The sequence below is a fragment of the Trachinotus anak genome, unplaced genomic scaffold, assembly GCF_046630095.1.
Source record: "Trachinotus anak isolate AG129_WGS33_773 ecotype Australia unplaced genomic scaffold, CSIRO_AGI_Tana_v1 ptg000005l, whole genome shotgun sequence".
In the NCBI taxonomy this organism is placed as follows: Eukaryota; Metazoa; Chordata; class Actinopteri; order Carangiformes; family Carangidae; genus Trachinotus; species Trachinotus anak.
The window spans coordinates 6,270,919-6,284,630 of record NW_027273856.1 but is presented as its reverse complement, the minus strand read 5'-3'; the positions used below and the strand labels follow the sequence as shown (position 1 = coordinate 6,284,630).

At 41.5% G+C, this 13,712-nt stretch overlaps 1 protein-coding gene across 6 annotated transcripts in view; it reads right to left on the bottom strand.

Annotated features, from left to right (window-relative positions):
* nrxn2b (neurexin 2b) overlaps positions 1-13,712 on the bottom strand; it is a 692,879-nt gene that overhangs the window by 468,143 nt on the left and 211,024 nt on the right. For all 6 annotated transcript variants that reach the window (XM_071478063.1, XM_071478062.1, XM_071478058.1 and 3 more), the window contains one exon: positions 7,062-7,079. In XM_071478063.1, coding sequence (XP_071334164.1) covers positions 7,062-7,079 — 18 coding nt within the window. The remainder of the gene's footprint in view (positions 1-7,061; positions 7,080-13,712) is intronic.

Genomic DNA, 13,712 nt, shown 5'->3' with positions numbered 1-13,712 from the left:
TTGAGTATATAAAGCAATGGACTCCATGCTCTGATTCTAGTGTAGATTTTGGTAGAGTTAGAGTAAGGGCATGTATGCCAGGTACATTCTCACTTGTCTGCAAACACCTTTTAGGTTCATATCTGAGTACGAGAAAGTTACTTTTGATCCTCTTTTCTCTTCATGATGAGAAAATTGATGCATTCAAATTTGTATTTCCACCTAAAACCTGCTCAGAGTTTCCTTATAAAACGTCCTCTGGAACACAAATGTGTATTTAATGTGTGCAGCGATGGCCTCCCAGCACAACAGAATATCAGATTTCATCCACAGGAAATCAACAGCGACAGAGTGGACACTGACTGGAAAAAATACAGAGTATGCAAATGCGTCCTCCTGTGGTGCTGCGTCTTATCTCCTGTTTGCAGCGCTCCCTCACTGCATCGCGTACATCAAAAGGAGATACGACTGTAATCGAGTTAGGGGATGAATACATTCAGGTAAAGTCATAAGAGTAAAAGTGCACGGCTGTGTGTGTGTGTGTGTGTGTGGTGGCGTGTGATAATGTATGCGATTGGCCCTGGGCAGGACCCAGCACCAGCTGTTGGTAATAAGCTGTGACTGTTAATGAACGCTCCCTCTAAGCTGTGGAGCTACAGGGCACCGCGGCCCATCTACAGCAATGGCCTGGTCCTATACTTAGCAGACGCCCCTGCTGCTCCCATATTATAGCCACATTACTCTGACTCTTTTTTTTTTTTCATGCTAGCTCTCTCTCTCTGCCCCCTCATGGAGTCCAATCAGCCTAATAGATCTGCAATGAGCCTATTGAGCATTGTAATGAAGTTTGGCTTTGGGCTCGACACAAACACCAAAGGACGATGTGTGAGTCTCTGGCAAGGAGGAGGAAATATGAATGGAGATAGGATGTTTATTTTTTGTGTTACATGAAAGGAGGATTAGCTGCAAGGTTAGGTCGAGATGGAAGGATAAACTGTGGACGTCTCTGTGTTTTTGCTTCCCCACATTTCTGCGTCTTACAAGAATGTGTGTGCACACTGCATGCAGAAAAAAAAAAAATAATAATACGCTTACACACCTTAAGTCTTAAGATTTTTTCCTCCTCATCTTTGTGTTCTCTTAAACATTCTCTCACGCCTTTACCATCAACACCCTTTTTTCCACAAAAGCCTGGACTACTTTCATCGTTCCTTCCAGAGCTGCGAATCAAATTCTAGCTAATTAGCAGATATTTTGACAGGAAGTAAGTCGCGTCTGTGCTGCGATCCGTGAACAAGATGGAAAGATTAAGTCACATTTATTTATTTTTTTTCAGTGAAAGAAATCAAATCTGAGAGTCGGTGGTCTGTGCAACTTCTCTTTGATTTGAGGATTAGAGCTACGGACTGTTCATCGCTGTCTTAACAATTACTCTGAGGCTAATGGAAGCAGACGCCGTTAATCTTCACATGTTGGCGCCAATGTGGATCCAGCAGTGCTCTCCATCTCGTATTCCTAGTGTGTAGCCTCGCACTGCTCTGCTGCGTGCACTAACCTCCACGATCACACACTTATCAACACACTATCATGTATTATTCGTTTGCGACAAGAGAGAGATGAAATATGACGGCGGCAGGTCTGAGTGATTGCCACGTCGAGGATTTAAGTCTCCAAAAAAAAAAATTTTTTAAAAAAGGGGCAGAATGTCAATAGAGCAGTTACAGTCATCGTCAGCAACATAAACATTTTACAAGGCAGGATTTATTGCCATTAGTTTTAATGATGTCATTTCTAAGCCACAGCTGAACACACTGAACATACAGGCAGACATTTATTGTTTCTATGTAATGGGAGAAAGGGTCAAACATACAATTCTTCATCCACATAGTGTTAACATCTGTCCTGACTCCTGAGGGATAACGACCGATTTTAGGCTAAATGTCAACGACCTGGATCAAACCAGGCATCCTGAGCCAGAAGCTAAATGGTTTCAGTGAAAGCAAATACTGCATGAACTACATCCCTGATCCACATGCTCTATAGCAACGACAGAAACATATACAATAGTACAATAGTCAAAAGGTGTCCATAAATCATCCACCAGCCACCCATCCAAATGAATTATTGTCCACAACAGTTCTTAAATGGGCTTCTTTGCCTGTCACTGTTAGTTCCTGAACACAACCTATTCAAAAGCTCAAAACAACATTTGGCTGCTGCCCAAAATAAATAATAAATCGTAATGAGTTCAGCGGTCCAAACACAGTCTAATCAGTGCCCGACGAAAAATTAAGCTCATTGTTCTTATTATTATTATTATAATAACAATGACCCAGCCCGCCTGATCTGCAGGTACAACTGGGATCTGCACATCACTAAATTGAATGAAGGAAGAAGGATGATCTACTATGTAATACAACCTTTCAGGACACTCGTGGGTGGAGTATAACCAAAATGTGTCCACTGAAAATTTCTAATAATGCATACACTTTGATAAGGAAAAAAATACATTTTATTATCATTTTTAAATGTAATCAAATTAGTAAGATCAGGATCTGGTCCAAATGAGAGATGCATATCAATGCCAGAGGAAAGTGATAATGTTTAAATCAAGTAATAGGAGTGTGTTCTGTTAATCTGGAGCAGAACAAGGGGCTTAATCTATTACAACTTCCCACCATGTCTTTTCTGTCATTTTCAAATCTATAAATCTATTTATCCATGCATCCTTCCACATCTGGTGGTCTGAGTTTCCGCTATTTAAGCCACTGTGTCTGTTAAGACACAGGGAAGCATAAAAAGGCATAAATGGTGCCTCAAATGGTGCAAACGAGTGGCCGTCTAATTGTAGTGAGTTAAACCGGTTCCCTGTGGTAGGGGATGAGAGTCGGACGCTTTGAGTAGTAATTATCTCAGGTAGCTATCTCATTACCGCCCTCCTCTAGTATGTAAATGTGGCCATGGACTCGGGTGTTATATTGTGGATTGGCCATTTTCTCGTGCTCCTCTGAGGCCATGCTGTTTATCACCATGCAGGGAAAATAACTTAAGTACTGGTTATGTTTCCAGGGATAATAGAGTGTTTTTATTGTCTTCGTGTCCACGTTTTGTGGCTGAAATATAAGGCTTGTTCAATTAAGTAGCCAGGTCGCCGCTGTCAAACATAACATTGCCTCAGTGTGCAGCATTTTAATGATCAAGGTGATGAAAGGAAATCATAAATTAGGGAAGTTATGGAGCGTTTTAATGTTTGCAGAGAGGCTGTTCTTTCATGCCTGTATTAGCTCAAGATAAAGCAACTTACATAATACATTTCCCAACTGTGAATAAATACATAATGCTTGACTTATGTAAAAAAAAAAAAAAAAAAAAAAAGTTATGACTGAATTAAAATAACAGCTCCAGGCTTTGACACATTTCAAGGGGGTTTGTCTGACTATTAAACATTTTAGACAGGGAGTTTGGAGGGAAACAATATGTTCTAAGTGTCACCCTCAACCCAACAGAGAGCCTGAATCCCTCATTTCGTCATCCAAATTGTAGATGTGTGGTTCACTGAGCATCCTCAGTACCAATGTGTGGTGAGCAGACCAATCCCATTTCAGCATCAGCTTGAAGAGGCTTCTGTTGGCTCTGGCTAGCCTGGGGTTGGCATTCAAGGGAGGGAGAGAGAAAAAAAGGGAAAGGGAGATGCTAATCATCTGAGCTTGAGGAGTACAAGGCTTGAGAGAGACAGAAACAGACAGAGAGAGGTGCACAGAAAGATGTCTCTACCTCTGCCAATACCATTTTTTTGGAGTCAGGGTGAAATTCAGCAATAGGATAAGGATCTTTGCTTGTAGTCCGTCTGTCTGCCACTACATCTAAGGTACAACAATTACCTCTGCCACTACCTGCCTCATGAGCCCGGCAGCAAAAACAAAAAACTGGACTTGACTAAAAAAGCAATATAAACGTCCAGGAATGATGTATTTTTGCAACACCAACTGTCAAAGTGTTTGACCGGTGTGCAGCTGGATGTGATGTCCATTCCCACATGAGTTTGGACGGCATTCACTGAAGTTTGATAAAACCTCTGGGGGACGATGCTGCTCCAGGAAGATCTGGCTTCACACAACTGAACCAATTTCAAAGAAACTTGTGAACATTATGCATCTCACCACTGCATTATGTTTAGACTAATAAAACTGACTGGACCTGGGGAGAACATGGATGAACTCTTGCTCTTGGGCTGCAGAGCTACTGTTCTGCTCAATAATCAAAGTATCAGGCTACATCCATGCGCTTTAGTTTTAAAACACAACACTTTTGCTACGTTTTTGGCATCCACACTACTCTGGAGTTTTCAAGCACCTAAAATGGAGACTTTTGGAAATGCCGTGAGCCCAGTTTTAGTTGGAAAACTCTGGGGTTACGTTGTAGTTTGGATGGGAAAAAGCGGAGACCTTTGGAAATGATGGCGTGGACACTAACAGTTGCTCCCTGATTGGGTCTTTTCAGCCTCGACCACCAGTGGTGAATGCAGCGTGTATAACGAAACATGAGTGTTACTGACCTTGTTGTCTTTGCTTGTCAATCATAAACTGTATATAAAAATTGACGTAGACTCTGGGTCTGAAAAGTGAAGCCAATGCAGAAGTGCCTTAAACCTGCATTCTATCTAATGACCATCAGGGGGCTACTCCACTGGTTGCAAAATGAAGTCAGAATGTATTGAAGTCTATGGGAAAATGGCCCTACTTCTCACTAGATTTATTACCTCAGTAAACATTTTCCTAATGAGTTTATGGTCTCAATCACTAGTTTCAAGTCTTCTGCAACACAACATGATGTTCATTTTTTAGATTGTCAGCCAAATTGCGAACTCGAAGCTTCAAAACAACAGTTCACAAACCAATGGGGGACATTACAGTGGATTGCCATTTGTTGTACAACTACAGAGTACATAGTCTGCCTCCTGTTGACACTGGCTCGTGCATGCCCAGTGCATGCATGGTCATGTATGTATGTGTTTTCAGCTCAAACAGCTGTCTGGATGTTGATATTTTTTGTATTAGTGTGGATGTAGCCTCAGTGTGCAGGACACTAAAATAGAATATGAACTTATCAGAAACTGTATGATGACTAGATTCCCTGTGGTGGGACCTCAGAGGTCTACAAACTATGCATGCACATAAACACACATATCCAGAACTATGTTGAATTTGCAGACTGACACAGAAACAGCTTGAATCTCGAAAGCAAAACTGAATTATCTTCCTCCTTTTTGCCCGATGGTCTTAATGAAGATGAAACTCAATTTGCACTGGCCTCCCAGATCAAATTTTAATTAGTTTTTTTCAATCATTTCCCTCTCCGGATCTTGATTGTTGCAGGGTGGTAAGAAAAGGGTGTGGTATTTGAGTATTTGTCCCGAACTCTTCACTGCACCCCAAGGGTGAACATGTCCCTAACCAAACCTCCAATCCCCCATCGTGTGTCCAAGCTGCCGCAAACAGACAAAATGCCACATTAGTATTCAGACGACATCAGATCTCTGGGCCAAACACTCACTGGACAAAGCTTGACAAGCAGACACACACACACACACACACAAACACGAAAAACTATTTACGAATAAGGATCAGGAGACATGCTTCAATTATCCCAGCACAGAACTCACAGGGGAAAGAACTACACCATGGGATTGGTTGAATCATGGCTGTGTGAGAACGACTGCATGTTTTTCTCATTACATGCCACACATTCTGCTGTGCTGTAGATTACTATTGCACGTGCATAATGCATAGTGGGTACTGCAGCGAGACAAAGCTAATTATTAGGAGCGAGATAACACTGACACATCACTAAAGCAGGAGCTGGCTGCTGCAAAGTGCTGTGAGCTGGAGTTTCCAACTCCAACCCCTCTCATTTCCTTACTGTTTGTGTGAGGTGGTGATACGTCCCATTAGTCTGTCACTTCCTGCTTTCATCGCCCTATCCAGATCCTGTTCCTCGCTCATGTATTCCACTACCCCCCCCCAATCAATGATATGCTGATAGAAAGCTAGCATTGTGTGACCTGTCAGCATATTTTACAGATAAAGCCTCTGTCCGTATTTTAATGAAGGCCTTAATGGTCCAGAGCACTTTAGGCCTAGCACACAACAGCATGGAGGATGATGCAGAATTTGCATTTTCCTGTCTTGAATGGGGAAGTCATTTTGAAATTTAGTGCAAAGTGGGAGAACTAGCTAAAAGAGAGTGAGCCACTGATAGTGGTTGGGGATATGCACTGTGCACCAGAATTGCTACCACAAGTCCCATCCAGAAATGACGGCCACACCAATTGAACGCCTGATGAATGTAGCATCCCAATCCACTTGAGGCAGATGAACAAATAACACAACCGCGTGGACAAAGCACTGCAACTCTGTCTTACTGACATCCATACCTCTGAGTCTGAGTCACTACGTCCGAGCCACTACATGAGTCACCTTCGCAAACTTCATGAACTTGAAAATGACAGAGGAATAACTCATCGAATCCCGGGTCCTGAGGAAGCAGCGCAGCGCAGCGCAGCATAACAACATCGTACAGTACAATGTCATTCAAACTGAATTGTCCCAGTGCTCTCAAACTGGTTAGTCATCCACTGAAACCTTGGAAATTTGCATTTACATTGGAAAGCAATGCAGTTTATGAGACTTGCAAAGCAGAGGCTGAGAGTTCTGTCTTTCCGCAGTAAACAGTTGGAAACCCCCTCTTCAATATACAGTGCAAACAAATGAGAGGTAATGTAGTAGGCAGCATCAAATAGATGCCATGCATAAAGAATGAAAAAGAAAGAACAGGATAGGCAGAGAGGGAAAAATAATGAGTGATTTCTATTCAACAGTTTTCAAAGGAAAGTTCCATTGTTCATTTAGCCCACCGACTGAAGTCAAAGGAGATAATTAGTGGTGTGTTTGTTTGTGTGCATGTAAATGTTCACACCTACCTAACTGCATAAAAAAACGTATAATAACAATAATAATGGAACCAGTCAGTCACTATGGTAACAGGGTGAGCGCATATAAAGAAGCATGCAAAAGTCAACTTACCTGCTTGAGATGAGTCACCTGTGAGGGAGGAGAGAAAAGGAAAAGAAAAGATGGATCAGTTCAAAGAGCAAAGGAAAATGTCACTGGAGTGCACCTGCTCAGCAGAACATCGTCACGACAAAATGAGATATAATAGCAGAGAGAGGGAAAGAAAAAGTCAGACGGAAATTAGTATTAGACGTCTGCGTGAGAGCTATTCCACATTAGCCTCAACACTCAGCTGCTAATTGAGATGTTGGAGGAAAACAACTAGCAGGGATGTTCAGGAGGCGGTGTTCATATTTTCTTTATGAAACCAAAGTTAAAGGTCAAAAGAGAACAACAGGAAACTTCTTGGCATTCACTTTCCACCTCACTGCAAATAACTCCTCCTAGGACTCAAACTCATTAAAAAAGAAAAAAAAAGACTGTGTTGTCGGGTTCCTTACAAAATATTTTCACCAACTGCACTTACCAGGTTAATTTTACAACACCAGATTATACAACTATCTCCTTTTTCTTTTTTAACAAAAGCAACCGAGATGGACAATAATAGTAAAGAAAGAAAAAAAAAACACCAAGTTAAGGAAAACCAATTATAAAAACCAAGAATTCAACAATTCACCAACATAAATATGTAAATACTTTTTAGGTAGTGGGTATAACATCACATAGTAGGGCTAAGCTGTTTACAAGACATAAGTTGTAATTTTGTAATGCCACTTTGGATAAAAGCCAGATGAGTAAAAGTAAATTTAAACGTGATGTTAATTAGTACTTTGGAATGCCTTTGTATTGGATTGTATTGTAACACATCACATCCTGTTACTCAAGACATCACTTCCTGTCTGTCAGGCTAGGAATGCCAGAAATGCAAGAAAGCAACAAGTGTTAGTTTGTACAAGGTAGCATACGCATCTGCACACGAGGACTGATGACTCACAGTGTTGTAAGTTGTTGTATTTTATTATTTACATGTTAGAGTTAATATATTAAGGATTATTTGATAAAAATGTATTTTTGAAGTTAACATTTAAAAAGGCCAAGAATGTTGTATTTATAAGTGTGTACAAGGTAGCTCATGCCTTTCCAATGCTAATCCAAGTACAATTCTTAGTTTGTAAAGAGTTAAAAGACTTTTTTTCTGTATTTTTATTATCCTGCTGTTTGCACTCCATGTCAGTGTGAAATGGTTCTTCAAATACAGCGACTCTGTTTGAGTGGAGTTTAGTTCGTGTTTAGTTTGCAGTTCTTAGGAGAAGGCTAAAAGAACTGCATCCTGCTTCTTGCCGCCTCCTGCAAGGATGACATGACACAGTGCTTCAGGTGGACTTCACACCATTGCAGTTAGTGTCAGAGATGCCAATAGAGTGACAGACAGCTTTAGAGCAAGAGGAAGATAGATAGGTGGAAGGTGGGAAGGGTGGAGGGTTGCGTGGTGTTATGAAGAAATGTAATGGACCACCCGACGCATTACCCCACAGCACAGCCTGGCTCAAACTCCTTTTGGATTCCTCCCAATGTTCAATAGATGATTAAAAAAAATTAAATAAATAAATAAAAGTTTTAACAAACATGCATAATTTTCGTCTAAAATATTGATCAGTGCTGTCAGGTCAAATTCCTCATTAAGGATTGGAGCTGCTACATCAGTTGGCAGGTGTTAAGGGTTGGACTTTTCAAAAGCAAAACTTTTTTTTTTTTTCTCTCTCAGGGAAGTTGAGCTGCACTCGCACCACGATTTCTGCACCAGCTGCAATTTTTTGAGATGGCAAAACAGTTGTTTTGGGCCTTCGTGCCATCTTGTTAGTGACCTGTTGTAAGTTACAGTAGCTGCACAATTTCCCGGGACATGTGTGAAAGATTGTAATCTGCCTTTTTTTTAGTGATTTTCTGTCCTTAAGTGGCAGCTGATATTGATAAGAAACAGTATTTTAGAAGATGAGTGACCACCCTGCGTGACCTTGGATTACTGAATAAATAATGAACGACTCCAGTGTGGTATTTTGCATCATATGCAATGAACTGAGTGGAAAATTCACAGTATTTTACTTTACTGGATAAGGAAAAAGAGAACTTTTAACTTAATGTAAAGGGTTTACATGTTTTCCATGTGTGTTTGACAAGTTTACTTAAAGACATACAAAGATAGGGCAATTTACAACAAAGCCCCGCTGGTTAGAGTTCCCTTATGTAACTGCCAGGCAAAGTGGCCAAGGATAGGCTGTCATCCATGTTGGCGAGACAGCCACTACTCCATGTCCAAGGTGAGAAGAAACCTCTTCAGTCCCAGCACATGGAGCAGAGCAGGGATCCCAGCCAGAGCAGATGGAGTGTGGGGCGCTTTGCCTTGCAGTATGGGCCTTGGTCTTGATCTACAGTCCAGGCACAAGAGCTGAGACAAGGCTTAAATGTCCACAGTGGTGGATGAAGGCAATAGCAGCAAAGGTGCCAGAGGAATTAATACAATCAATAGGCTTCAGTCTCCCAGGCCTTGTTTGTTAATATCCTGGATTTTGACACGGATATCTCCAACTCCCGAATGTCATCAGCTGCCCTGCCTTGCTCTGATATCGACAAATATACTCAAACACAAGGGGGTGGCCAGTGACAAGGACAAGTAGGAAGTGAGTGAGTGCATGTGTGAGACGAGGGGGCAAAGATAGTGGAACGGAGCATGTGAAGAGATAGTTGGTCAAACATAAGTCATCTATCATGTCTTTCCACTCCTCCCAGCCCACAGCAAGCACACCAGAAGAGAAATAAAGATATATACAGAGCAGCATATGTGCTCCCATGTAATATCATGTCATGGCAGCTGTGTACAAATATAAAGTTATGGCAGCCACGCCATCTTTACAATGTGGGACACAGAGCTAGGGGGATCATGTTTTTATTGATGATATATCATCCTGGAGAGCTGATAGGAACCAGGGGCAGAGCTATAAACTCTCTAGTGACCCCTGTAGTACAGTAAATAACCCCAGCTGGATGCCAGCAACAGTTTGGTGCTCAGTATTTCATGAGGGAAACATATTGAGGCCAAGGCTGGTGAGCGGCGGTGACAATACCGGCAAGTTCTGAAACTCTGTTGGCTTTTGTAGGGCCAGCCACATTTTCCACACGCTCTTTATGACACCCCTCATTACACCGAGCAATGCATTGTAACGTTTTGTGACCATTGTGCCATCACTGGTAAAGCAAGCTGGAAAATGACCCGTGAGCCCCACTGCTCCCTCCGCAAACCCCCCCCTCTTTTTTTTCCCTACAGCTCAGTCTCAGAGGCGAGAAGCGGTGACCCCTGTCTGCTGTCGATTTACTTTCCATCTCTTACCACCACACTCTCCACACCTCTTTCAGCTACACTTAGCTGTCAGCCCTCCTTGCTCATAAATGCAGAGAGAGAGAGAGAGACAGAGAGAGAGAGAGAGAGAGAGAGAGAGAGAGAGAGAGAGTGAGTGGAGAGAACACGACACACATGAGTGAGACACATGGCACAAACACACACACACACACACACACACACACACTAAAGAACAATACAAGGACATATAGAAGACATTGAAAAATGTTGTGTAACTGCTGTAAATGACTATTTTCAATGGAGGTGCAGCCTGCTGGGAAAGTCGCTGAATGTCACCAGAATATGTAACATGCTAACGATCATATTCATGATGTCGTCATATAGCCTAGTATTTGCAGGCGGAATGCAAATACTGGTCAGCTGGTTTCAGACCTTCATGTTGTTTGCTCCTCGTCTACACTCTGTGCTCACTCTGTGCGAAATTACAGATCAAGCTGTTCTCATTCATATGAGTTTCTGTTTCTGTTGAAATAGCGATCATTAAGCCTACAAGCCATTTCCAAACTGCTGCTCTTAAATCCTAATTTTACAAAAGTTAAAAACAACAACAGCTGTGTCATGTTTCAGTTCTGCTTACTTGTAAAATGATCCCTCGGAGAGAAAGTAAGAAGACACAGAATATCAGCCAAAAAGCTCACGGTTCAGCTTGCTGTTATGTAACTTAACTAGTTAGCTTACTGACAGTTATCTGCATGTTTCTGACTCATTTCAGTTGTATAGAGGAACAGATATTAAAAACACACAGTTCAGCTTGCTTCCTTTAAGATACCTTTCCTGTTCAAATTCATGCTAGCAGCTAATTAGCTCTACTAGTTAGCTCAATATTTATTTATTCTACACAAGGTCCGCCCACGTGTGTTTGAATATGTTTGTTTTAACTATTAGAAACAATACATTACTTTTACAAAACCCAGAGACCAGCTTGCTCTTACACACCTTGGCTAATTAGCTTATAATTAATTTCCTTTAAAGTGTAAACTGGCGCTAGCAGCCTCTGTGACGTTGCTAGTTAGGACTGCTGACACAAGTCCTGTTGTTTTAAATTCATTGTAGGGTCACTGAGCCTTCTTGCAGTGTTAGGTACAGGACAAGGCTGATATAGACTAGAACTGTCAGAAAAGTCGTTTCTCATTGTTCATAGCAGGACAGTCACAGGTGTAATTACAAACAGCAGTAACGAACGCTCTGTTCCATTAAGGGTCCCACAGTAAGCCATGTCCTGAGTAAGTATAGCCAACAGATCTTTATCGCAACAGACACTTTGGCATGCCAGCAGCAGGAAAAAGCATTGGTGTAATTGGTTGTAATTGAAACATTAAAAACGGCTGCATTCCATGGAGCTAGTCCACGATTCTGGTATTGTGCATGGTTAACATTTCTTTCACCCATGAGTTTCCTTCTATGAAAACTTAAAACGCGTGCGAAAAAAAAGTCAATACCATGTTCCTGAAGCTATAGTGTATCTGAACTGAATCCAACCTTCATTAAAGGACCAGTGTATAAGATTGAGGTGGATCAATTGACAGAAACTGAATATGGATATAAAGAGAGGCAGTGGGGGAGAGGCAGCATCAAGAACAACATATTAGGAATCAGATAATTTAGTCAAAAACTCTTACTCAGCATGAGTCTCACTTGAACCGTTTCACTGATAATATTTCATCTCACCACCCAGTCACTGTCTGACAACAAACAGCAGCTAAAACTGCTCCAGGTGAGGTCTCTTGCAATGTAACTACGACTATGAGACAATAATGTGTCAGTGGCATCTTCACAGAGAAAACAATGTCATGCTTCTACAGGTGTCTTCCCTGTGGTGGGTAAAGTATGGAAATAGGAAAGATGAATGTGCATTTATTGAATCCCCAAAAGACTGTGGGGAAAAATCTATACTCATACTCACACACAGAGGTGACAACACAACTGCTGGAATGGCTTTATGCTTATTTTCCACACCAGAGAGCAAACAAGGGAAAAATGCTGGCACTCTGCCTTGATCAAGATCTTATTACCAGCGGATTTCACCTAATATGCTAAATGGACAGAAACAGTGGGCTGCTCACCCCATTGTGCTCTCTTTGAGTTTTGCAAGGAAAGAAAAGCCCTGAAATCCCATGCTAGAGGTTCACCACAGCCAACAACCACTTGTGCATGGTTTATACTGGTTACATGGCTCTCAGGTAGCCTGGGAAGACTACCTGAGAGGAATGATGCACTTTGTGTGGAGCACCATACTAAAACTGGACATGGCCTCCTTTACTCTAAAAACAGCCTCAGTTGTTGGTGGCCTGGATTGTGTCATAACATTTCTTCAGATTTGTCATCTGCAGTTTCAAACTGCAGCTGACAGAGTTTCTCTTTCTACCTCATATCTGAGGTGTTCTGTTAGATTCAGATCTGGTGACTTAGGGGGGCCACTGAATTACAGTTATTGTCAGGTCCATGAAAGCAGTTTTAGATGATTTTTGCTTTGTGGCAAAGTGTATTATCATGCTGGAAGAAGCTATTAGAAGATGGGTAAATTGGTCATATGTCCTGTCTTAGCCTGGGCCATGTTAATAGTACAACAGCCAATTTGCATAAGTGTTCAATGATTTAAATAAACACTTTTATTGTATTTAATTATTCAATGCAAAACCAAAGTGCAGGGTGAATTGCTGCTCCCTGCATTTTTTCACTATGGTTTTATTGGCCTGTCCATTACCAGCTGTCAGATGTCTAACTGAACTAAATGACATCCCCAGTCAGTACTAGATAAAACCGCCATACTAACGACTAATATGCTATAATCACTTCAGATCAACAAGAGGTACAATGTTCATCCAGCCAAGACCTAAGAACATAATGTCCCTAAACTACAGCATTTGAAGAGGGAGATTTTGTTGGTAACAGGGTAAAGAGATCAGTGTGTGACATTCAGTGCATCTGTTCAGTTTTCCCTGAAGATGTAACTGACAAGTAATCATCCTCTGCCTGGCCTTTAAATAGCATTCTCTGCACAAACCTAACTCAGAATTCTTTACTCTTGTGTGCAAAATGAATGCAACATGGCAGAATCTATATTTATTTCTATACCTGGAGGCAACTGAACACTAACACAGCTTAAACTGTCCAGCATATTTATTCTATTTGCATCACAGTGACTACTGAGAGGTGTGACAGGTGTCACACACAGAGAAAGGGCGTGAGGCTTCCTCTTAGCACAAGATTTTCAGTTGGGAACATGAGCATGAGTTCCATGCCTTTCAGTGTGGAAATGCACATGGCAGTGCTAGCTATCGCACCAACTTGAAAAGAAGACATGATAC